The sequence below is a fragment of the Diabrotica undecimpunctata genome, chromosome 9, assembly GCF_040954645.1.
Source record: "Diabrotica undecimpunctata isolate CICGRU chromosome 9, icDiaUnde3, whole genome shotgun sequence".
Taxonomy (NCBI): domain Eukaryota; kingdom Metazoa; phylum Arthropoda; class Insecta; order Coleoptera; family Chrysomelidae; genus Diabrotica; species Diabrotica undecimpunctata.
The window spans coordinates 112252703-112280382 of NC_092811.1; the positions used below are offsets into that span (position 1 = coordinate 112252703).

Consider the following 27680-nt stretch of genomic DNA (forward strand, 5'->3'; position numbering starts at 1 on the left):
GGCATATACGACGTTTGGTTTTATTCTTCTGAAAATGGTATTGTTTAGAATTTTGACGAATAACAGAGTCATCATTTTTGCGTCTTCTTCTTTCTGGACTTTTTACGGTAACATTACTTAAAATAAAATCTTTCTGTCTGACAAAATCAAGATTCCAGTATGCTAAACATATCACTTTCCTGTTTTCTTCTGTGAAGTCCTCGTGACATTTAAAGCGACAATTTTGACAATCAACTGGTTGGGGTGTCTTAGCTGGTCGTTTCTTTTTCTTAATTTGATAATCTAAACCCTGACTTCGTCTTTTCCTGGCAACATTACATTTCCAAGTTTTTAGATTGGTTGCTTTCCACCTATTTAATTTTTTGATTGGACTCCTACTGTTTTCAGGGCTGTTCGGCTTAGACAGACATAAATCACTATTATACGTTGGATCGTTGACGGAATCATCACTAAATGGATCTACAACAAACACTAAAATTAACGAATTGTACTTGAAATCTATATAAGTTTTATACCGGACAGTGGAGTTGTAGTTCTACATATTGACAGAGATTGTGGTTCTTCCTGAACAGCATTGATTGCGATTTCTTTAGAGCAAGTACCAATTTGTTCGAGTTCCAAACAAAAACAACAGTATTGTTAATAATCGTATTATTTTAATAATAAAATAATTACAGAAACAACAAATAAAGTGAATACTAACCTCAATTTGAATTTTGTGCCTTCTCCGCATCCTCTACCATTTTACACAATAACTTTCCTCTGCTATACATTCTAAAGAATTTTATAAACTAACCACTAAACTAACCACGTTGCATCGATGTCCAAACACTATTAAATTTAATGAAGTGTTTAGCAAACATAACCGCACTATTTGGAGTTAGTTGATTCTCCTTGTCTCAGGTTCTACTATTGCGGCTTGTATAGGCAACTAAAATTACACTATGTGCAGTTAGTTGATTTTTCCTGTCAAGCTTTGTAATTGTTTGTAAATAAGAATCAACTAAGTGCACTTAATTTATTTCTGCTGTATAAAAAATTCCGCTAAGGGAGTTAGACTAAATTATGGTTCAGATTTAAAAATGATGAATGACGAATTTGAAGACATAGGGTTTTTCCTGTTAAAATATTGATGTTTCTGGATTTAATGGTAATAAAATGTCAATATTGAAAAAAATGGAGTTAGTGAATTTTCCCAGAACGCCCACGATATGAAATAAGTAACAACTGCCACAAGACTGGAATACCGGAGTAATTATCCCACTACATAAAAAGGAAGATCAGCTTCAATGTAAAAACTACCGGTCAGTAACGCTACTAACTGTGGCATATAAAATACTGTCAAATATTGTGTATGACCGATTAAGACCATATCGCTGTCCCGGTGAAACATTGACGTAACTGCAAATTTATCGAAAATGAGTTTATGTCGTCATTGGGTCCAAACTTGGTTACCTCATTCGTCAGCTCACTGTCACACGTGTTGTTCAGCTTTTAGCCACCAGGGAGTGTCATCGAATGCGATAGTCTGTGGACTAGTACGCATTTCTATGCGCATCGCCCCGCCTCGAATTTTCCCATTGGCTTTTGACCTGAAAATCCCTATTTATCGCTCGAACAGCGCATATAAATATTGGCGATTTTCAGGTCAGCCAGGTCAGTCCCTCACGGGCTCTCCGAGATCTCAGTGCTCTCGGGGCTTTGCTTCCTGCATTTAATTTCCATACTCTGTGGCTGAGAATTGTTTCAACTTAACTTGGTGTTTTTATTTCGAAGAAGAAATTGTCATGTAAGAAATATCTTGCCTTTTTCAAGGCAAGACACCGAAGATAAATATTTTCCAAGTCCATAACCCGAAAATGGACTTAAGTAGAGGAGCTTTCGACTGTATATTCGAAGCCCTCTACAGAGCACCCGGGGATATCAGAAGGTGGTAAGATCCTTAATTGTTCCTCCGAGGTGACAGAAGCAGATGCGCCATATTTGAAAAATCAGCCGATCTCGGAGAAACAATGATAGAATGTATAGCTGTGCTTCGATAGGTCGAGTGTGTGCTTGTACCTACGGTGCTACATTGAGGCAATTGTATTTTATGCTATTGTTGCTTTAAGGGTTTTTCACAAATAAGCGGAAACATTGACGTAACTGTATTCTGTGTCATTTCTCATCTGGATTTCTCCTTATTGTGAGGCAAAATTGGCATAAGTGCATTTTATGTAAGTAAAATATATACCAAGATCCCCAAACACCAACACTTGGTAATGCTTTCTTAGTCAAGAAGGGAAAAAAGATAAAGGAATGTGAATAATTGGTTGAAAGCAAAAAGGAAAAGACTAAAGAATTCTGGACAGGGGTAAACTTCTAGAACAAGAAAACCTGTAGCTGTTAAAAAAATGGGACCTGTGTGTACCGACAAATGCCGTTTGAAATGTCCAAATAGGGTATTTGAGAAGCTAAGAGAGACACAGTTTAAAGAGTATTAAGCATTAGGGTTCTTGCAAAGACAGCGAGATATTTTGGCGCTTTTTGTATTCAGCCACTTGAGTTGAGCTACCGACGTATGTCTACATCAAAAACCACTCCCAGAAATACAAATTGTGCATTTTTCATTACAGCCAAGGAAAAACAAAAACGGTTATATAAAACGTTTCTCATGAATACTTTTGATATAACTGAAAGAGCTATTCGCTCTATAATTAAAGCAGTTTCAAGTGTAAAAACTACTATTATACCAGAAGATAAACCTGGGAAGCACGAAAGTTACAAGAAAATAAGTGAAAAAATTTTGGATTCTGTTCATAGCCATATAAATTCAGTTACACGAATTGGAAGTCACTATCTTCGAAGTGATTCTTTGAAGCAATACATCACAGGAACTATTTAAAGGAACGAAAAGAAGCAAAAGAAAACGAGCTAATAACCTACTATTGCTATTCTCGAAGAAAGATCTTTGTGACCAATGCGAATCTTTTAAAAATGCCGGAGTAGAAGAAAGAGAAAATATGCAAACAACCATTGAAAGTCACTTAGAGGAAAAGGATCTAAGTCGTAAAGAAAAAACTAACGATAAACTAAAACAATAAATTCTGATAACAATATACATCTGGTTACTTATGATTTACAAGTAGTGTTACCTGTACCAATAGGACAAAGTTCTGGATTTTTTAACAAATCTCGCTTAAACTGTTATAACTTTACAGTAGTAGAAATAAAGGCGAAAAAAGACCAAGTGTTCGAAACAGATAGCACTTGTGAAATTGATAAAGCTAGCTGTTACTTTTGGAATGAAGTGATAAGGAATAGAGGGGCAATAGAAATCGGATCTTGCGTTTATTACTATCTAAAAGAATTGTCAATAACTAGCCCAGGAGTTGATGTGATTTTTTATTCCGATAACTGTATAGGCCAACCAAAAAAAAATAAATTTGTAATAGCCATGTACCTGTTTGCTGTCAATACTTTGAACATCAATTCTATTACTCAGTAGTATCTTGTTCGTAGTCACACCCAAAATGAAGGTGATTCAGTCCACAGCATAATAGAAAAAGCAGTTAAGGGGGCAACCAAATCAGGGCCCATATTCATTTCCGAGCAATACGTGAAATTAATTGGGAATGCTTGAAAAACAGGAGCTCCTTTAACCGTTACAGAAATGAATTTCACTTAGTTTTACGATGTAAAAGCACTGTACAATGAAATGGGACTAGATTTCACCAAAGACAAGGAAGGCCGTAAGTTCAAAATAACTGAAGTAATGCTACTTCAAACCTTAAAAGGGAAAGATTTCTTACTGTATAAAAAAAGTTATAAACAATCAACGTGGACGAAAGTTGATGTTTGCCAAAAAAGAAGGGTCGGAGTTCGTCAGAATTGTTTTCACATAAATGCCAGCTGCGTAGGGCTTACTCTTCAAAAATTCCTATTCCTTTTTACAAACTAAAAGATTTGAAACAGTTACTGAAACAGAAACTATAACAAAAACATATATTTCCTGGATTTTGTAAAGCCTTTTACGATTAAATTTTTGGTTGATACTTTTTGTTGCAATTTCAATTTATTTAAGTTCCTTTTTATTAAAATTGTTTGCTTTTACTACAATTTTCAATTTGTTTAATAAACTTTTTGAATGAATTTGTGTGCTTATTTCGATTCCACCTTTCAAAACTAGCTAGATAACCAAAAATTTTACAAACAGTATATGTCTGTTGAAATTTTATCTTTAAAACTAAATTCTAAGTTTTTCTTTTTAAAACTAAATTCTAAATTCTTAATTTTTCATCCCTAAATTCGATCTGCAATTGCAATTACGTCATTGTTGCCTCAGTTATTTTGTGGCATTATTTTGTAAAAAATTGTGGTTTATTTTATAGAAAAAAGCTTGAGAAATTACCTACTTGCATCCAGGACAAATCAACAGCGATATTATAAACCGAGAAAGCCAAACGTAAGAGCTTTTGAAAAGTTAGAGAATCTTTTTTTTGCACTAGATCAGTCGCATATATTACAATGGGAGAACCAAAGCTGTTAAATTAAAAAAAAGAAAATGATGTATTATGTCAACATGATATAATTCAAACTTTGGCGGCAAAAATGCCCCTGTGAACACAAAATGCTACATTACCATACGAGAGGACTACGAAGACATGGATTATCAAGTATTGATAGTCGATAATTATCATCGCATATTAGCTTTTTGTCAATGGTGTCAGCAGCAAGTTTATAGCCACCGATTTTTTGAAGCACAGCTTCTATACTGACGTTACAGAACTAGTGCCACAAGATGCAGTCGTCACGAGTAGCGTCGTGGAATAGTGTGGTTTTACATCACTTCACTACTCTCAATCAATTCGTTTCTTGGTTGTTGTATTGAAGATGTGTGCTAATCTTTGGAGCTCATCTTCTGTCTTAAATACGGCGTCGTCTGCATATTATAATATTTGGATTTCTTTGTTCTTTTCGATGGTTTATATAATATTGATTGGTATGTTTCTTTTATACAATAGATGTAAGACGTCTTCGACTTGGATGCAATCGAAAGCTTTTGTCAGGTATACAAAACATAGATATGCTGGTTTATTGTACTCGATGGCCTTTTCTGTGATTTGTCCTAGTACAAATACGGCGTCTACGCAGGATCTTCCGAATCTGAATCCTTGTTTTTCATCTAATAAAGTTGTTCGTTTATTGATTTTATTGGTGAGAACTTTTGTGGTAAACTTAAGAGCGATGTTCAGTAGATTTATACCTCTATAATTGTTGGAGTCTTCTTTATCTCCTTTCTTAAACATCGGTATCATTATGCTGCTTCTCCATGCGTCTGGTATCTTGCAGTACAATATTAGTTTTTGTTGTATAAGTTTTGTCATTTTTGGGGTTTACTTTCTCCTCCGTGTTTTAGAAGCTTGTTGGTTATTCCGTCTGGTCCTGGTAACTTTCTATTTTTAAGTAAATTTATGGCAATCTTTACTTCCTGAAAACTGATTTCTATTTCGTGTCTTAATTCAGGTATGTTATTGTGTTGATTAATATTTTTCATATACTAGATGGCGTCCGATAGTCAAGTCGCAGTTTTAACAGTGGAACTAAATAAGCTAAAAAAGCAGGAATTAATTGACATACTAGTGAATTTAAAGTTACCACTGTCCGGTTCTAATCCTCAGTTATCAGATTATGTTAATAAATTAACACAAACAGTGCAAAAAGGTATTAAAGCATTCAATGTCGAACATAACCTAGACGTTATTGTGTGTGAACAGTGTATAAAGACCAACAAGGAACTTACTAATATAAAATGTGAACTTGCAGCAGTAAGTAAACTATCATTCCATCTAGAAAAACGTACGGAGGAGCAACAAGATTTCATTTCTTTATTAAAAGATAAATATAATAAAAATTTAGCCATGCCCATTCTAACATCATCTAGTGAAAAAACTGTAAATAAAGCAGGCCCGACCAACTCATGTTCTACCAGTCAAGAACCCATCAAAATGTCAAGTCTACCTCATTCATACATGAGTGATAAACAAAAAGAAAATAAAAACAATCTAAAAACGGGACACTCATCTTGGAATACCCAACCGAAAAAAGAAAACAAATACAAACCGATTATTAGAAGTAATGAATCGTCTACTATAAACACCATTCCTAGACAAGGTCATGTACATGTCCCGCATTGGTGTTGATATGAAAGCCGATGAACCTCCAAAAATTTTTGGGTGAGACGGTACCCAATATTACTTTTAAGTGCGTTGAATGGCATAGAACTGACAAATACTCCACATATAAGGTATCTTTCCCTTTCGATAAAATTGACGAAGTCTACAGTCCGAATATTTGGCCCAAAGGAGCTGCCGTTAGGATTTAACTTCAACAGAAATTTTCAGCACAAAAAGAAGACGGAGGAAGAAACCTAGAAGCTTCTGCAAAATTTTATCAAAATAAACTAATTCCAAAAAGGTACGGTAAGCATGTTTCACGTTAATTTGCAGTGTATTTCAAATAAAGTCGATATGATAAATGCTTTTCTTGCGGATCAAAAATTATATGACGTCATATGTTTTTCGGAGCACTGGCAAAGTGAACAAAATTTAAAATTAATTAACATGTCCAGCTTTTCATTAGCTAATTTCTTTTGTAGGGTAAAAAAGAAACAAGGCGGAGTTGCAATTTATGTAAAAGAAAATCTTATGTATTCTTCTCTTATACTCTGTATACAGATCGGGTAAGGGTGACTTTGACTTATTTTTGGTGAATTTTGAAAATGTCATAACATCCTTGCTTAGTAAAGCAGACAAACTTATCATACTTGGTGATTTTAATATAAATTTTAAACTTGAATCTGAACCTATTTTTGATATTCAAAATCTATTAACATCTTTTGGTCTAAAAACAACTATAAACGATTATACTAGAATCACATCCAAGTCCAGTAGTTGCATCGACAACATTATGACAAATTTTTCTGAAACTATCTACAGAGTGGGAGTATTTGAACCTTGTTTTTCTGACCATCAAGCTCAGTTTTTATTTATTGACTCTGAGCATAAAGTTGTTGACACTTATCAAACATTTCAACGGTTTATTACTTCTTCTAGTTTACAGAAGCTTAAACGTGCGCTAGCTACTACAAATATGGACTTTTTGTACGATATTAATAATGATCCTGAATTTTTAACAGAAACTTATAACAATTTAATATTAAAGCATTTTCCACTAAAAAAAGTACGAAAATGGCTAAAAAAACACCTGTGCAATGGTTTAATAATGAATTAAGGTCTTACAGATCCAATCTTTCTCTTGTTAAACACATTGCAGATGCCACTAAGGATCCCGATTTGTTCAAAGTATATATTTTTTTTTTTTTTTTTTTGGCATTGACTTTCGTCATTCAGCCAGTCTCGAAAGGTTATAATATATTCCTTAAAAAAGTATAGACAGATAAGTACAGATTATTTCTCTCAGACAAATGCACAGCGATATCCCTAAAACGAAATAGACGAATAATTAATAGAAGAACACGTCGAAGGAAAATACAAGGACACTCGCTTCTCGTCTAGGGGTCCGTCAAGACATTTATTTTAACAGACAAACAATACTGGACCACGGATAAGGTATTGTTACATATAGGATAAACAAAGGGTACAAGTCTAATCCTATACACGCTCATGAAAATTTTCATGAACGAGTACCAGATTTATAAAGCTATGCATGTGTCTGACAAAAATTCTATAATTAAATTATATATTGTTACAGAACCTATGGCTAACAAAGACTGTATATTATAAGGAGCGTATGTATTGCATTTAGTTAATTTTGTATACAGGGAGTTTGAATGCTGAATAAATTTAGAACATTCAAAGAAGATGTGATCGAGGTCACCTAGCTTGCCGCAATGTTTGCAACTATCATCATCGATGACTTTAATTTTAAATAAATGGCATGGGTAGCATGCATGTCCAAAGCGTATTCGATTTATAGTAGTAATATATTTACGAGGAGCTTTGAAATTCTGAAACCAGGTTGTTTGAGGTAGAGTTGGTTGTAAAGAGGTATACCTTTTAGAGTTTGTAGAACAGTAATGTTTCCATTGCTCTTTCCATCTAAGTTGCTGATTTTTTTTGAAAATCGTAGTAACATCTGATGTGTTAAGCATATATTTCAACGTAGAGCCAGTTGTTACACTCATTTTAGCCAAGTGATCTACATATTCATTGTGTTTGAGACCAATATGTGCTTTGACCCAAATAAATTTTATGTTGACTCCAGTCGATGATAAATGATACAATCGGTCTTTTATTTCAAATATGTAGGGGTTGCTAAATGTTGAGGGTAATTCAATGTTTTTTATGCTCTGCAAAACTGAAAGGCAATCTGACAGAATTAAGATATGTCTATTACAGGTGTTTTTAACATATTTTAGAGCTTCAAGTATAGCTATTGATTCCGCTGAAAAGATTGAAAATTCATATGGTAGTTTATACTTGAAATCTACGTTTGTAGCAGGTAAAAAGTATGCGCATCCCGTCCCTTCTGTTGTTTTTGATGCGTCCGTGTATATTACTGTGGCTTCCCTATAATCCTGCAATAGAGATATTAGAAGATTGCTACTCATAATGGTGTTCTCACTATAAGTGGGTATTATAACCTGAGTTCTGTGGAATAAAGAATAGTAGTCTAAGCTTCTGTCAACCGTGTCAAATTTCTTGAAAAAAATAGGATTATTCTGTAATGCCATGCATAAAGGCGGGGAAGGTTTTTTCTCCCAATATTTGTTTGTAAGATCTGACTCGTTAAGTTGACGGACGCTTGAAAATAACTGGGAGTTAGTTAATAGAATTTTAAGAAGGCTTTTTTCACTTAAAAAATTTCTTCTATTTTCCAGGGGTAGCTCAGCGGCTTCAACATATAAGGGTTGTATAGGGGTTGATCTCATAGCACCCAAACATATCCTCATAATAGAATTTTGAAACGTGTCGATTTTTCTTAAAAGGTTCTTAGAGGCGGAACCATAAAGAGTAGCACCGTAATCTAGAATAGATCGTATATATGCGCGATAAAATAACAAGGATGTTTCTACATCGCAACCCCACCACGTTTTAGTTGTCATTCTGAGGAAATTGCTGCCTTTGTTACATCTATCAAGCATGTACTCTATGTGTTGTCTCCAAGTTAACTTCTTATCCAAAATAAGGCCTAGATATTTGACATGATTTTGAAGCTTAAAACATTGATCGTTCAGAATGATATTTTCATTTGTAGGAATGTTGTGTCTTGTGAAGATAGATACTACTGATTTTTCTATAGATAAATTGAGACCATTCTCTAAGAACCATGAAAAAAGGGATTCACATACTTTGCTAAGGCTTTGTATACAGGTTTCATATTTTTTGTTTTCTGTACAGATGCAGAAATCGTCGGCATACTGTACGATTTTGAATGAACTGTTATTTATTTGGATGTTATGTATGTCAGAGCTGTATATATTGAATAAGATTGGAGATAAAACTGAGCCTTGTGGTATACCTTGATAATTATATCGCGGTCCAATTAGCTTGTTATTATGATCTCTTACATAGATGATCCTCTTTGTGTAAAATCCAATTATTGTATCCACGAATGCGATTGGCATATGAAATAAATTAACCATTTTATTTCTTAAAGTTGACAAGCAAACTGATTCGTATGCTCCCTCAATATCCAAGAATAGTCCTGTTAAATAGTTGTTTCTGGTTAAGGTATTTTGTACATCTACCACAATGGTTGTTAGAGCATCTAGTGTTCCAAAGCTTCTTTTATAACCAAACTGATTTTCTGGTAGCAAATTATTTTTTTGTAACCACCAATCCAGTTTAAATTTTATGAGTCTCTCTAGAGTTTTAAAAACACAGGAAAGTAACGATATTGGTCTGTATGAATTTGCAATATTTGGATCTTTACCAGACTTTAGGATAGGAACCACAATGGCGTTTTTAAATGAATCAATAACGATGTTATTTTGAATGATGTCATTAAATACCTGTAACAGCAGATCTTTAGCGGCTCTTGGTAGGTTGATTAACATAGGGTATTTGATTTGATCAATCCCTGGGGAGGTATTATTGCAATTTTTGAGGGCGAAATCTAATTCAGATTTAGTGAAAGGTTTCAACAAAAAGTGATTGGATTGGTGACTTTGTTCGGATTGGTTAGAGAAATATTGAACCCAGGGAGGAGAAACTTTATTAAAGAAGTCATCTAAAACTTCATTGCTGAAAGGTTTTATACTATTCTGCGGTTTTCGATTCATTTTGTTGGCCTGTGACCATATTTGCTTAGCAGAGGTATTTTTGTTTAAATTGGAGCACCATTTGATCCAACTGGATTTAGCTTTTTGCTTCAACTGCTTTTTTGTTCGAGCAGTAACTTCCTGACATTTTAAGTAGTTATCAAAACTCGATGAAAGTTTGTAAGCTTTTAAAGCCTTTTTTCTTTCATTAATTATAATATCACATTCAGGGTCCCACCATGGTGGTGGGGGACGATTTTTTAGTTTAAGAATTTTATATTGAGGGATAGATTTTGAAGCAGATTCATTAATAGAATTAATAAGAAAATTATAATTTTCGTAAGTGTTTAAAGAGATACTATAGTTGACAAACATGTTTTCTATTAAGGATGTATAAAGTGACCAATTGGCTTTATTGATATTCCATTTGCTTTTTGGATAAATTGTTTCATGTGATGTGTTAGTTGTGGAAAGGTTCATGGTTATAGCAAAATGATTTGACCCTAAGGTATCTGAAGATACGGACCAGGAAACTTTACTGGCTAGATTAGCTGTACAGAGAGAAATGTCAATCATAGATTTCTGAGTACCATATTTGGAAAGATATGTGGGTTCCCCATTATTCAAAATAATAAGATCTAGGTCCTCGACACTGCTGACGATTTGATGACCTGCAGCATCATTGTGCAGTGAGCCCCATAAAGAGTTATGAGCATTCATATCCCCTCCAATTATACAAGGTGATGTAACTTGAGAGAAGATATTTTTCCAATCATCTTTAGAAGTATGGACTTTAGGAGGCCTATACACAGACAAGAAACTTAATTCTAAATTGTTAAATTTAACGGAGATGCCACAAACTAAAATTTTATCATTGAAATTTTTAGTAATATTCACTTGACAGAATGAGATAGAAGTTTTAATCAAAATTGCTACACCGGCATATCCATCGTATCTATCCTGGCGGATTATATTATAACCTTTAAATATATAGTTTTGATTTGGTTTGAACCATGTTTCACTTAACAACGCTATATCAATGTTTTCAGCTGTTAAAAAATGAACTAAACTATTTTTATTGGATGCAACGGACCTTCCGTTCCATTGTAAAATTCTCAGAGTTGTTTGTCCTTGGAAAACCTTATTTACTGAAGATGTCCTCCAACATCTGATTCTAACGAATAAGTAAAAAGTTGTATAATAAAATAAGTGAAAACATTAATATTTGTTTTTTTAATAGTGCATTTTGATCTTGGATTAATGTTTAAATAAGAAATACTGCCAGAAAAAAGTTCCATTTGAATTACATAATTTAGATAAATAATTTTGATTTTGATATATGCTAAGAATTTTATTTCAATGTTTTAGTACCCTCCAATACTGAAAATATTTTTTGATTTATGCTCTCATTATCTACAGATTTTAAATCCTCAAGTGTGTGAATATTTTTAAAAAAATTAGTGACACACTCCGTCACTGCCTGAGCAATATCTTTATTATCACCTTCTGTGGGTTGAAAGGTAGATTGCTTTGGATACTGGGGAAGAGGATGTGATGGTCCAAAACGGAAGTTAAACATGGGAGGGTTCTGTAAGTTTGGGGATGAGGGAGAAGTAGTGGCTTTACGTTTTTTGTTGTTATGGGTTAGTGCCATAGGTCTGCTACTATCCGAACGTTGAGAATTTGTAGGTTGTGGCTGCTGGAAAGCATGTTTATTACCAGAACTTTGAGGTAGTTTCGGGAAATCTGCCTCGTAGTTTGTTAAGGCAGAAAAGCGATTGTTCGTTGTTATTTCTGAATATGAAGATTGAAAAAGCTTTTTGGCTTCTAAAAAGGATACTTTCTGTTCTATCATCAAATTTTTAATACGTTTCTGTTCCTCGTAAATTGGGCATAGTTTGGAAATCGATGTATGCTGTGTACTCTTGCAATGTATACATGATTTATTAAATTCAGAACAGTTATGTTCTTCGGTTTTGACAGATCCACATAAAATACAATGTTCTTGGCTGCTTTTGCACTGTTTTGATATGTGTCCGAATCTCAAACATATATAGCATTGTGTGACCCTGCCTATAAACTTTTCCACATTAAAATAAACAAAATTAACGGATATATGGCTGGGTAATATGTTTCCTTCAAAGCTGACTACAATGGTCTTCTTAGGTACATACTCAGCTTTACCATCTTTTTCAATTTTCCTGTGCATTCGTCTGATGTCTAGAACCCTTGAGTTTGAATTTATGTTTTGTTTTAAATAATCAACGTCGTAACTTGTGTCAACGTCTCGGATCAGACCCTTGACCTCTAAAAGGTGATTAGGTATGAAAGCTTTTAAGTTTAATTCTTTTAAATTTTTATTTGTGACCAACTTATTAGCTTCTGCTATTGAATTTAATATTACTTTAACGCGATTTCTACCTATTCCCTTAATTTCCTGAATGTTTTGTACTTTTAGATTTTTGTGTAAAATATGTCCTACAAACATAGGATGCAAACGACCCAAACTTTGCTGATTAGTTTTTTCAACATATACGCAATAATTATTTAACAAGTACTTATCTGGATTTATCGAGTCAAATAGTTTTGGTTCGTCCTCCTTAGCACCTATTGTTCCCGTTTCCATGACGGCAGCAGTACTTTCCATATTGGAAAATCTATCACTTTCACAAATAACTCCACTATCACCATCTGGCGTCTTATTTTTTACGCTCCCCATGGCGGGGGCGAAGTTTTTAAAATCTAACTTATTTAAATTGTTCTGATAAATTTAGCAACACGAAAAAACAAAAACTTGAACACTAATTAATAACAAATCGGTAAGCCGGTTATTGTTGTTTGACTTCTCTCTTCGAAGGTTCAAACGAAACTGCAAAGTATATAAACAAAAAAAAAAAAAGTTGAATATAATCGATTGCTAAAACGTCAGCTTACGGTAATTTTATTACTAATTCCAATAATAAACCTAAAGACTGCTGGAAAATAGTAAATTTCGAAAGAAACTACACAAGATCCAGTTCGGTACAACCTGATCTACCTCCAGACGAAATGAATCAATTTTTTACTACAGTTGCAGAGAATATAATTACATCTCTTCCCAATATTAACGTCGATGTCCTCGTCAATTATAGGAATTATCCTTCTCCGAGCAAGTCCTTTTTTTTTCGTCCCGTTCTGGAAGAAGAGGTCTCTCAAATAATAAAGTCTCTTAGTAATTCTAATTGTAGGGACGTTCACGAAATTAATAGCAAAATTTTAAAAGAAACTTACCAAATAGTTTTAACACCTTTCACTCATCTTATTAATTTAATTTTATCAACTGGAGTATTTCCAGAAGTACTAAAATACTCTAAAGTACTACCAATCTACAAAAAAAGTGATTCCTCAAAAACTGACAATTACAGACCCATAAGCATTGTTTCTACTTTTGGGAAAGTGATTAAAAAGGTTATCAAACAACAATTTTATTCCTACTTTGAGTCAAATAATTACTTTAGCAACTCACAATATGGATTCAGAAGTGCTCGTTCTACTACGAACGCGGTATTTAATGTTGTGAGCGAGGTGATTGAGGGGCTTGAACGCGGCAATCACATAGCAAATTTCTCTTTGCGACTTGTCGAAGGCTTTTGATTGCGTTTCACACGACATTTTGCTTCACAAATTAAATTACTATGGAATCAGAGGTATCCCTCTTAAGCTTATAACTTCTTATCTATGTGGCAGACACCAGGCGGTAGTGTCTAAAGGTCATCTCTCCGATTTTCTATCCGTAAAACATGGAGTCCCACAAGGTTCGGTCTTAGGACCTCTTTTGTTTATTATTTATGTCAACGATCTGCCTAAATTCATATCTCCGTACAAAACCATACAATTCGCAGATGATACGACATACGTTATTTCAGGAAAAAATAATGATGATTTAAAAATGTCTCAAGAAGAAGTTTCTACTAAATCTAGCTCATGGTTTGCTGCAAACAAACTAAAACTTAACTCTGATAAAACGCAAAATTTGGTTATATCTGCAAGTAATTTACACAATGATCTAGTTAACAAAGAGACTGTTAAACTATTGGGAATAACCATAGATAATTGACTCAACTGGTCGGCTCATATCTCACAACTTAAGAAAAAGCTATCAAGTTCATTATTTGTTATTCGCCAACTAGCAAGGGTTGTCAACTTTGAAACATTAAAAATGATATATTTTTCCTTATTTCATTCTCAACTAAACTATGGTGTAATCATATGGGGCAATTCAACAAATGCACTTCAAATTTTTAGAATGCAAAAGAAAGCTGTCAGGATTTTAGCAGGGGTTAGTTATCTAGAACACTGTCGACCTTTCTTTATCAAATTCAAAATTATGTAGCTACCTATGTCTGTTGATATTTCAAGATCTAACTGAAATTCACAGAAATCGTGCCCATTTAATAAAGCAGTCTGATGTCCATGTTCACAATACGCGAAACTGTCACTACCTACGAACAAATCGCTGTAGATTAAGTCTTTCAGAAAAAAATAGTCTTAATTATAACTATTACAATATTTTATCAAAAAGTATAAAACAGCTAAGCTGTAATAGTTTCGATAAACTCATAAAAAATATCTTCTAAAACATTGTTTTTACTGCTCAGAAGAATATATGACTCATTGCAGAACATCCACTGAACTGCTTACCGTAACTTTGACATAAATGTTTTTCTGTTTAATATGTGTTCTTGTTTGTATATATTATTTAAGTTACGTTTTATATTTCTTTTTTAATACTATGTATGTTCTTTTTGACTTGCTACAAACAATATTTGTATATGTTATGTAGTTAAATAAATACTCTACTCTACTATTCTCTCCTTTAAACAGTTCCGTCAGGTATCTTTCCCATTCGTTTGCTGGTATGTTATTGAATTCCTTTTATTCTGCTATTTTTATCCGTTGGTTTCTTATGAATCTCCATATTTATTTTTTGTACCGCTTTCCATCTTTTTGTACTTGTTCCACTGTTTCCAGTTTTTATTTTTGTCCTTCTTGCCAACTGCTTTGTTTCATTTCGTATTATTCTAAAGGTGTCTCGGGATTCTGTAGTATTTGATGTTTTGTATTACGTGTAGGCCTATTATTTCTTCTTACATTTCTCTTTTATTTCTTTTCTGAACCATAATGTATTGTTGTTGCTTTTTTTGTTCAGTATGACTTTGCGTTTTCCTAGAGCTTCTGTTGCTGCTTTTTCAATGTTGTTTTTAATTTTCTCCCAGCTCGCGTTTATATCTTCGCGATTTAGTCTATTTGTTTCAGATGTATCTTCTGTGCTAGCCTCCTTTGGTCACCGTTCCACGGTGATTTTACGTTGAATTTTTTCCCAGTGATTTTTGCTAGTACTAGTTTGTGTTCACTCCCTGCGTCTGCTAAGTTTTAAGTTCGGATATCTAGAATCTGCTTTGGGTGGATTTTTCTCTTAGTGACTATAAAACAATCATAGATTTGTGCCCCCGGGAGGTTTCAAATGTATATGTATACTGGTGCTTATGGTCGAAAAATGTAGTATTGATTCTCCGTTCGTTAAAAGCACAGATATAACTTTTCCATTTGCGTTGACATGGTTTTCATTAAATCTTTGTTTTACTCCTGGAACTATGTTATTTCCGATTCGTACATTAAAGTCACTCATAAGAATTAAGGGTTCTTATAAGTATTATTCTTTCAGAGATATAACGGCAGTTATTGATGTTGTCTTTAAATTTTTTATGGACAAGTATACCTACGCCTGACGTGCTCGTTCTTCTTTCTTCACTCTACTGTATGTTAGAAAATATTGGTTATAGTCTCTTTGGCCTTTACCTTTCTTTTTGGTTTCTTGGATTGCACAAATGTCTATGTTTTTATTTATCAGTTCTTTTATTATATTTTGATCTTTGTGGTTGAAAGCAGTAATGTTCCATGTTGCTAATCTGATTATGGGCTTATTTTTTCTTCTCGTTTTATTTTTCTTTGCGTGGTCCGTCATGTAAAACTCACTAAAAACTCATCCTGTATATTTTTTCTTTGTACAAGATTATTATGGAGTTATTTGAAGAAACCTTTATTACTTTTATTTTATTTTATTTTATTTTATTTTATTTTATTTTATTTTATTTTATTTTATTTTATTTTATTTTATTTTATTTTATTTTATTTTATTTTATTTTATTTTATTTTATTTTATTTTATTTTATTTTATTTTATTTTATTTTATTTTATTTTATTTTATTTTATTTTATTTTATTTTATTTTATTTTATTTTATTTTATTTTATTTTATTTTATTTTATTTTATTTTATTATTTTATTTTATTTTATTTTATTTTATTTTATTTTATTTTATTTTATTTTATTTTATTTTATTTTATTTTATTTTATTTTATTTTATTTTATTTTATTTTATTTTATTTTATTTTAATTTTATTTTATTTTATTTTATTTTATTTTATTTTATTTTATTTTATTTTATTTTATTTTATTTTATTTTATTTTATTTTATTTTATTTTATTTTATTTTATTTTATTTTATTTTATTTTATTTTATTTTATTTTATTTTATTTTATTTTATTTTATTTTATTTTATTTTATTTTATTTTATTTTATTTTATTTTATTTTATTTTATTTTATTTTATTTTATTTTATTTTATTTTATTTTATTTTGAAAGAAGTTTAGGTTTAACGCCTGTTTTTTAAAAACCTAACTCGCCGCCCCTACTGAAACACGATCCGAGTCATACAAGGAGGAAATAATCTTTATTTAATTTTTTGTAAATTTTAATTTTATTATATATAAATCTCAACACCCGAGAAAGTATTTCCAGATATAAGAGGCCACAGATGCTCAGCAGTTGAAGGGAAGATTAGCGTGAAACATTTATGCGTTTTCACACACTACCACATCTGCCAGTGTCATTTCGGGAGCACACTCCTTCATCGCCGGTTTCTTTTACACATGTCTTTGTATTTTTTTTTATATTTATTTAACTTTTTATAACCTTTTTATATGTCAGTTCATACACTATTGGTAACAGTAATATGCACATTGGTCGATTTCTATTAACCATATTTTTTCTTTTTTTTTTATTTAAAAATTAAATTATATACATATATATTTCGTTGTTATAAGTTTTTTTTATTGGTACTTTTACAGTTAGTATTATAAAGTTTTATACTGCTCAACGACTTTAGGGAGTATCTTTTCAGACACTGCCCCAATTTTTAATGGTGTGTAATTGAAGTTGCACTAACTACAATAAACCAGAAATGGTCAAACAATTTTTAAAAAGATAAAAAGAAGATCATTTTATTGGAAAATAATAATTGATCCTACTTGTAACAATTATTAATAATGCCTAAATAGACCTTTCGGAAGAAGAAAGAGGAAACGACCTAAACTCGGTTATCTGAACGATGTGCAATACGATTTAAGGGAGATTGGAGTAAGGGGATGGAGAAGACAGACACTCAACTGAGAAAGATGGAAGCACGTTTTATAGCTGACGCCCCAACACACCTCTAATTTTTTTAAGCTTTAAAGAAACTTCCACTTTTCTGCTACAAGGAGAGTGTTATTGTCAAAACTGTTTGTTTCTTATTCAAATATGTCATTCTCGTTGCCAAAATATTGGGTGTTTGATATTTTTTACATTCATGTGCGGCTCTAATAATATTTTTCTTCACTAAACTTTACGTTAACACCTTTATATTGCCATGTGCATCCCGTTATTCTTTTTTTAGTTGTTTTGTTTAATTTTAAGATTGAAATTTTTCCAACAAAGTTTTAAAAAGTCCTTGGTCGAAAATTCTTCTAATAATTTAGTTTTATCTGACTCATTCATATTGACAATTCAGACATATATTATATATTTTAAAGTAGACGTCTTTAAAATGATATTGCCAATATTGCTGAGTTGCGTTCCTGGGACGACTTTATTGTAAAAAAAGTTCATTCGATTACATGAAATCAACTTTAACTTAAGAATATCTGTCAGAAAAATTGAAAAATCATAGCCAACGATTCGTCTTTAAAAAGACAACCACATGCAAGATCAGACCTTAGTCTAGAAGCTTAGAATCCGAATGATCAGATGTTACGTTTTTTCTGTCTTACTGTATGGCTGTGAAAGTTGGACAATGGACTCTGAAATAAAAAAAAGAATAGATGCCTTTGAGATGTATATATACAGACGAATGTTGAGGATTCCATGGGTACAAAGAGTTACTAATGTTGAGGTACTTCGTCGCATGTGTAAACAAAAAGAATTACTAAGAATAATCAAAGAGAGGAAAATGCAATACTTGGGTCATGTGCTGAGAGGCGAAAGATATGAATTACTTCAAGTTATACTGGAAGGAAAAGTACAGGGCAAAAGATCAGTAAGAAGACGCCAGAACTCGTGGCTGAAAGACCTGAGGAGATGGTTCGACCGCTCATCCGCAGAGATCTTTCGCGCAGCAGTTTCCATTTGGATCGCCAACCTTCGAAAGGAGACGGCGCAATGAGAAGAAGACATGCAATAATGATACTAAAAATCTCCTATCAGTGATTCCGTAGTAAGTCATGAGTAGTATCCCGCTATGGTAAGTATTTGGTCGTGCATTTAGTTTACTCTCAATAAACACCAAACTCTGATTTTATATGTATCTTATTTAAAGACATAAATGATGTATGCTCGATATGTTACTGACTTACAATAGTGGTATTTTCCTTTATGCTTATTAAAATATTTTGAGATTGGAGATTATAATTTATACCACGACTAAAATAAATTAAAGAAAACTTACCCTTAAAATTCTAAATGGACTTTGAGAAATATGACACACTCCTTCAGCATGCTTATCTGCGTTGCTCTGTTTACGACAACCAGCTCCATTCTGATCAGGTGACAACATATTCTGCAATTCTCCAGTACTGCCTGCAGCGCTTTTCAATCCGATTTTCAATTTGATAGATTGAAATGATGTAATCAACCATGCCTAAAATTTAGAATAAAAATCCTTTGATTAAAAACAAAAAAAGCAATTGGTTATTACCAGATACTACTTTGTAATTTTTTTTGCTATTTTTATGATCTTATATTTGCTCTTCACAACGTACAAGACTTTCACCAAGATCTTCAGAACTTACATCACTCGATTTTTTCCTATACGGTTACTTAAAATCAAAAATTTACTTTGATCGATCAAAAAATTCATGATTTAAAAAACAGAATTAGGTAGATTGGAAATTAGTAAGATAACTCCAGAAATGATCCCCAATATTCAAGAAGATAGTCGTTATTATTTCAATTACTGTTAAGAGGCTGATGGGTGGAAATTTGAACATTCATTATACTCGAAAAGCAATTTTTAATTGTTCAAAATATTGGTTTTTCTGTTTTCTGACAGCAGTAAAATGTATTTTGTATTAAATAAATTAAAGGGCTACAACGGTGGTCTGACCAGATATAATGGAAATATGTAATCGCCTACCATACGTCGCGTTGGGAGATTGTTGTGAGGTTTAGTGTCGGACACTAATGACCGCTCTGGCGGTTAACGTGTAAGGTAAAAACTGTGAACACTAACGCAATATTATTTTTACAAAATACAGAAATAAGAAACGTTATGGTAAAAGCATTTTATCATGATAATTCCTATGTATTTATTATTTATTTTGATGCATAATTACCCATAATTTGGTACAACTCTTCATGAAAACATCAGCTAATTTTATTTTAATTTTATCACCAAACTTCACATCACATTTATTTCGACATAAAAAACTTACATGACCTAATTTGTATCCATGTAAAAAATGACTTACCATATGGACTCTATATCAATAATTAACGATACTGAGTTATCAGTTTATCAATAACTTTTGACGCCATTATCTTGTTGGAGTATATCCTGTCTTTTTAAATGAAAAAAAAACACGATACTGTTGTATATTAATGGAAATATCTTAAACTATCTCAATGGAACTAATAATAAATATGTTTACAAAAAAAAAACCGAAGTATATACCAGGTGTTCTATTTAGAATGGGACATAGCGTAACTGAAGATTTTTTACTTCAAAAGTGCTTTTCTTTCGAAATACAGATACACCTCCATTATCATCATCTTCTTCATGTAGCCCTTACTGTTCACTTTAGAAAATACGCCCACTCTAGGATTCCTAATAATTCAACAATCTATCTAGAAAAAATAAGAGCCATCATCAATAAAACCTCTCTTTCTATTGACATAAAACAATCTCTAATTCCTCGTGAAAAGTCTTCTAGAACAGTATATATACAGAAGTATATACCAGGTGTTCTATTTAGAATGGGACATAGCGTAACTGAAGATTGTTTAATTCAAAAGTGTTTTTCTTTCCAAATACAGATACACCTTCATTATCATCATCTTCTTCATGTAGCCCTTACGGTTCACTTTTAAAAATAGGCCCACTCCAGGATTCCTAATAATTCAACAATCTATCTAGAAAAAATCGGTTGCCTGTAAAGTCGGTTATACGGGCGAAGATTTCACGTGACAACGTCTTTTTCTCGGTAGAATATTTATTGATATGAATATTATTAAATTGCACAATAGGAACAAGGAATTGCCACTATAAACTCAGTTTATAGTAAAACTTTTACACTAAAAGTTTCTCAACTTTTGTGTCAATCTAACAATTAATCAATCAATCATAGTTTACGATAATGAAATATTAGTGTACAATTATTTACCTTTATTGTTGTAGTTGTTGTAAATGACGAATCTACTTACGAATTGAAGACAAATCTCACGATCTCACGATTAAGGTCTTACATCTTACGATTTTTAAATTTTTTTTAAATTTCAAGTGTTTCTAATAAAATGCATGGGAGGAAATCAGCTTTTTTTAGATTGTCACCTTGAAATATCCATAAATTGACTGTATTTTTGTATCAAAGTGGGCTACTCCAATTAACTCAATTAATATACACAAAATAATATAAACAAAGCTTAAAAGGTTCTTTATGCTTTGAAAGTGGTTTATAAACAAGTGAATTGTAATGTATATTTTACCGCCTTTAATAAATATGAAGTATAGACTAAATTTTGTGTAAAGAACAAACATTCAACAGACCTAATAGTAAAAACATATTGATTTAAGTGTGAATTTGAGATAATGTGCTGACAAAATGTTAAATCCTAAGAAAACAAAATTATGTTTTTATGTATATTCATTATACTTAATACTCTTGGGTAAAATACCTCATATCATATATGTCTTTAGACACAGTTAATAATTTTCATTGAAGTTTAAACTATAAAGAATGTTTACAATCATTGCTCAATATTAAATGGATAAATCCATAGCAATATTATAAAAGAATATAGGTCCCTAGGTAATTTCCTAAAATTATATCTGATACTGGTGGTTCCCCCTAAAATAGGACACTGTAAGCACTCCACATTTTCACTACAGACACAGCTGACGATACTTTCAACGATTTTCGACTTTAGCGATTCAACGCGCCTAATTCTCTAGTGCCGCGCGCAGCGGACCGATCATGTTTGAGTGGGAGAGAGATGCAAGGCATTCGCCGGTCCGGCGGGCCTCTCTCTCGTTCGGTGACTCACTATAACAGACGTGAGCGGGCGTTACACTTTTTCTTAAATGACTCCGAGCCACAACCTAATTTAAGACGTTGTCACGTCAAAAACAACAAGAGCCATCATCAATTAAACCTCTCTTTTTATTGACATAAAACAATCTCTAATTCATCGTGAAAAGTCTTCTAGAACACCCCGAATATATGGTCTACCCAAAATTCTCAAGCCCGATATTCCTCTACTTCCCATTGTCAGTGCACTCAACTGAACTACATAACCAGAAAAAATTCTTTTCACTTCATCGAACTTCTTAAACAATACCCTATCTCACCGTCAGACATTCTGATAAGTTTTGATATTGTTTCACTCTTTACAAACATTCCTATAGACGAAACTCTAAACATTCTGAAAACTAAATACAGTATCCAGTAAGATCACTTATCTCCCATTAAACATTGTATGTATATATATTTAGGGATTCTACAGTATTCACTGCCTTCCCTCGCTCAAATATTTCCATCTCCATCTTTCCTTCCTCTCTCTGTTGTTCAATTCTCCATCGTTTAGGCGTCTCTTACTCATGGCTTCGTCCTCTTTTCCTCCTTCCTATGGGGCTCCATTCGGTTATATCCATCTGCTGTCGCTAGTTCTTCTTACATGTCCATACCACTTTAGTCTTTTTTGTTCTATATGTTAGTATGTCTGTTTCTATTGATGTTCTTTGATTTATTTCGTCATTACTTCTCCTATCCATTCTTGTTACTCTGCAGCATCTTCGAAGGCATCCCATCTCTGTTGCTACTATCTTACTGCTGTTTTTCTTGTTTATGATCCAATTTTCAGCCCCATATGTCACTAATACTTCGCACTAATGTTTTATAAATCTGCATTTTTGTCTTCATATTTAGGTGTCTATCCCACCATACTGAGTTAAGTTGTCGGATTGCTGTTCTTGTTTGTCCTAATCTTTGTGTAATTTCTTCCTCTGTTGTTGCCTTTTTCGTGATTATAAACCCCAGGTATTTGAATTTATCCTTTCTTTTAATTGTTACGTTGTCATCAATCTGTAGATCTTCTATGTCTTCTTCACTTGTAGATAGGTACTCTGTTTTCGCGAGGTTAATATCTAGGCCAGCCTTGGTATATTCTTCTTGTAGTTTCTTCATCATGTAGCTGAGATTGTCTTGGTCTTGTGAAATCACTACTTGATCGTCTGCAAAGCTTAACGTATATAGGTATTCGTTCCGTACCGGGACTCTCATGCCTTCGCATTTTCTTTTCCATGTAGTCAAGGCTTTCTCTAAGTATATTTTGAATAGGGTTGGAGACGTGGAACAACCCTACAGGAGCCCTTTTGTTATGGTGAAGTCTCCTATGATTCTTGTTCCCATTTTAATGGACACTTTATTTTCTTTATACAGAGCTTTTGTAGCTTCTATGAGCTCCGTCTGTATTTCTAGTTTGTACATTGCCTCCCATAGTTCTGACCTTGGTACAGAGTCATACGCCTTTCTCTGGTCCACAAATGCCAAGTGTATATCTCTATTTTTTGCTTTTTCCTTTTCCAACAGTTGTTCCAGTGTGTATATGTGGTCTATGCATGATCTTCCTGCCGTGAAGCCTGCCTGATCCTTACCGATTTTGCCATTTATCGCTTGCTCTATATTTTCTCACAGTATCTTCCCATATAATCTTCCTGTTAATGATATTACGCTTATTCCTTTGTAGTTTTCGCATCGTTTTCTATCTCCTTTCTTAAATATAGATTCTTTTCCAATGAATTGTGGTCTTTGTTCTGTTAATAGTTTCTTGTAGTAGTCCTTCCAATCTTTGTCCTGTATATTTCCCAATTTAATTTTTTCTTTTGAGTTTTGTTTCAATGCTCTCAGTACTTTCCGTGACTCCGAAGTTCTTGTACCTCCTATATATGTTTCAATATTTAAGCATATTCTTTCCCATTCTTCATTCTTTTGCTGTGTTATTTGTTTTTTTCACTTCTCTATCTTTTTCTCTATATTCTTTATAAACTTCATAGTTGTTTGCAGTCAGCCATTTTTTGTATAGTTGCTTTTTTGTTCAATTATTCTTTTTGTTGGTTCATTTATTTCATAGTAGTGCTGTTACATTGTATGTCAAACACTTATTTCAGCTTCCAAAATCAATTCTACAGACAAATAAATGGTGCCCAATGGGCTCCCCACTATCTCCAGTAATTGTCAATATCTTTGCTCCAACCCACATGTTGGCTACGATATGTTGACGATATATTCGTCATTTGGCCCTATGATAGTGATACTTTGGTGTCTTTTTAAAACCATCTGAATGGTATACATTTTAGTATCCAGTTTACGATGGAGGTGGAAGCTGATTCATCCCTACCGTATTCATCACTCTGTTTATCGAAATCCCATCCATACCAATCGTTACTTGCATGTCAACTCTCATCATCCCTCTTCACAAATTAATTCAGTCATCAATACGCTTGTCTTCAGATCAATACGCCTTTACGATGATGTAAGTAGACCCTCTAAGCTATCTAGTTTAAAACAAGCCCTCAAACAAAACGGTTACCACGAAAATCACATCAATAGGAGCATCCACAGATATCAATCTTCCACTCAATCTCAACCCAAAGACCCAGACCCTCATCATACGAAAGCTATTTTTTCTCACATCAAAGGTGTCACTGACAAAATTGACAAAATTCTTAAGTCAAGAGGAATAGAGGCAATATTTACCCCCCAACAAAAAAAAACTTTCATCTCTTGTCCGATCAATCAAAGACAACATTCCAAATGAACAACAGAGAGTTTATGAAATTCCTTGTGCAAACTATTGTTTTTACATTTCGTAACGTTTCCTTTTTTGTGTATTGATCATAGTATTGCTTCTCTCCACTGTTGTGGTATTTGCTCTTTGGTCTATACTTCATGTATCAATTCTGTGATTTCTTCCTGTAGGCTTTAACCACCTTTCTTTAGGAACTCTGCTAACTCTGCCATTTAATACCATTTTCACCGGGTATTAATACCATTTATTATTTTTTAAACTTTTTATTATGTTTTTTATTTTTTCTTTTGTTGGTATTTCATCATTGTTGTTACGATTTATTGTTTCTTTTAGTGGCTGCTGTATTTCAAGGTATTGTTCTTCATCGGTGTCTAATACACTTTTAAAATATCTGGCCCATCAGCTCAGTTTTTCATCTATTCCCACTACTAAATTTCCGTCGCCATTGTTATAATATTTATATTTTTCTTCCAGTTACAACTTTTTTTTTTCTTCTGCATATTGTCTTTGCCTCTTTTTTCTTTTTAACATATCCTCTATTGTTCAAATTATTTTTTCTTTCGTTTGTCAGATTTTTAATATTTTTTTAGTTCATCTGTCATGCAATGTTCTTGCCGTCTGACCTGCTCATTTTCATTTCATTATCGTTACATGTTTCACTGTGTCTTTGCCCTTTCCAAGTATATCTCTTCTTGCGGCTCTCTTGGCTAACCTTAAATGTTGCGCTATTTTTTTCTTGTGTATTTCTCCAAAAGTAATACAACTCAAACCTATTCTACGCTATATCTAATGCGTTTGGTTGTTCTTTCAAATATATTTTGAAGACCAACTAACTTTTTATTAATTTTTTAAGCATTTGTTTTACATCTGCGATGTTCTCTATGATACGAATAATGTCATCTGAGAAGTTAACCATTTGCCGTGAAAATTGATGCAGCTGTTTTTTAAGATAGTCATTTCAATGAGTATTCCAGTACAACTACAAAAAATTTTAGCAAAGTGGTAATTTTACATTATGTGGGATATTATACAATATTGTTGGTTTTGCATTATTTTTTTTAAATTGAAAATATTTATTGGCTAGTAGGCTTTATTTTATTATAAATTTGTGATCTAGCACTCTCTTTATCATTTTAAAATATTCCAGTCTCAGTTTATAAGTCCAACCATTCTCTTGCTGTATGCTTGATAGTTTCAGAAATAAGAAACATGGTGGTATTAAGCTGGGTATATTTAATTTTTATATGAGCCCTGTGCAACCGTATAGGTAAATAGTGCTGAGCCTTGGAATATAAAAGTCCAAGAGCTGAGCATCGAAGTGTAGCTGCTGATGATCCTCATATTGTGTAGCCTAGCTTATGTATGATGCTGTTGCGTCTTCGAAATTTTGCTGCGGTTATAATTATACCTTTAGCTTAGGTTAGCCTAGAGTATGTGTGATGTTACGGTTGGGTCTTCATGGGAAAAGATTACTGGTGTGTCATCTCCATAAGTTGCTATTGTGACTTAGAAACAGTATCGAACCGAATACACTGTCAGATTGTCAGATCAAAATTGTCATATTTTTTATTATTTGGACAGGAAATGCAGTGCCTCATATTGCTGGATCATTCTTTTTACTTGGACATTTTAATGAAAAAATACTCTGGAAAAAAATATGGGGCTCCTTCGCATTTCATTGTATTTGTGAGACAATTTTTAAACAAGACGTTAATTTCAAAAATTAACGGAAGTATTAAATGAAGGAGGGGAACTATTAAGTCGCCTGTATTTTCAGCAGATTTTTCTCCATTAGGTTTTTTTTTTCGGAGCTATTTACCTGCTATTTCGAGTCGCAGTTGTTAAACTTTTTTAATTAATTTTGTTTGGATTTTATATGTTTAGAATTAATTTCTCGAGAACTGACAATTGCTATTAAAAATATAATTAGATAAACTTTAAAATGATAGATCACATTGTGCTCCTTTTGATTTAAGGTTTCAAGGGTAAAAGCCAATACAAGCTCTTATAAACCAAAATGAATTTTATGGAAAGGAGTTGTTGGAGATCAAAATTAGAGAAAATTTGAAATGAGCATCTAAGAAATGAAATGGATATGGGAGAAAATTTAAGAATATATTGAAAGAAGACAACTTGATTTGGATATAAGTATTTAAGTAAATACCAGAGAACATAATTGAGCCGTTGGGAGCAAAAGTGGTGTAAGTCATGTTTTTGTATAATTTGTACTTCATCACATCACTATTCAATAGCTTTAACATCATACGGTTATCTGTAAAAGTGGTCTACGTCTAATTTTCAACACTTCCTGCTAGATGACAGAAAGATACTAAAAGGTATTAAATGTTGATAGTGTTGTGTGCAAACGTGGTGTAAGTCAATTAAGAACACGGTTAGGTTGTCGTTAGCAGCTGCGTTATTTTTTATAGCATTTTTCTTATATTTCCTGTTACAAATAAGTTTTAAATATTTAGTTTACATTTGTTTTTATAGTAATTATGTTATCAAATTTCCACTTCGATTCAGATGATGAAATATGACATAACAGACCTGGATTATTGTCCACCAAACGAATCAAGAAGTAGTGATGATAAGTATTTGTCACTGTTTAGATAAAAGCTTTTTATTTGTTGCGCCGGTTATTTAAGTAGATACCTGGGCATATATAAATTTATACCTTAGTAATATAAATGTGTATCATTTCGGGAAAATTAACTATTACTTTTTGTGTTCCAGATCATAACGAGGTCAACTTGGAAGTTAATGCTGCAATTGGTGTTTACCCACTGTATAATCTTTTTTATGTAAAAAGAATGAAGATATTGTTGTCAAAAAGACAAAAAAATTTTTCCCTGTAGAAAAGGAATGTTAAAAATGCAAAAAGAAATGCTAGTAAGAATAAAATATTTGACAATAAAGACTACAAGTGCTATAAAAAATGTTACGAGAAGATTAGTGAGCAAATCGGAAAATTCTCTTTGACTCGTTTTGGGCTATGGGTAACTATCAAAGACAAAGTTGTTATATATGTGGCCTA

General features: G+C 32.6%; 1 protein-coding gene across 2 annotated transcripts in view; it reads right to left on the reverse strand.

The window, feature by feature from the left end:
* Positions 1-27680, reverse strand: part of TrpA1 (Transient receptor potential cation channel A1) — a 299380-nt gene that overhangs the window by 213923 nt on the left and 57777 nt on the right. For both annotated transcript variants that reach the window (XM_072544022.1, XM_072544021.1), the window contains exon 3: positions 19068-19259. In XM_072544022.1, coding sequence (XP_072400123.1) covers positions 19068-19259 — 192 coding nt within the window. The remainder of the gene's footprint in view (positions 1-19067; positions 19260-27680) is intronic.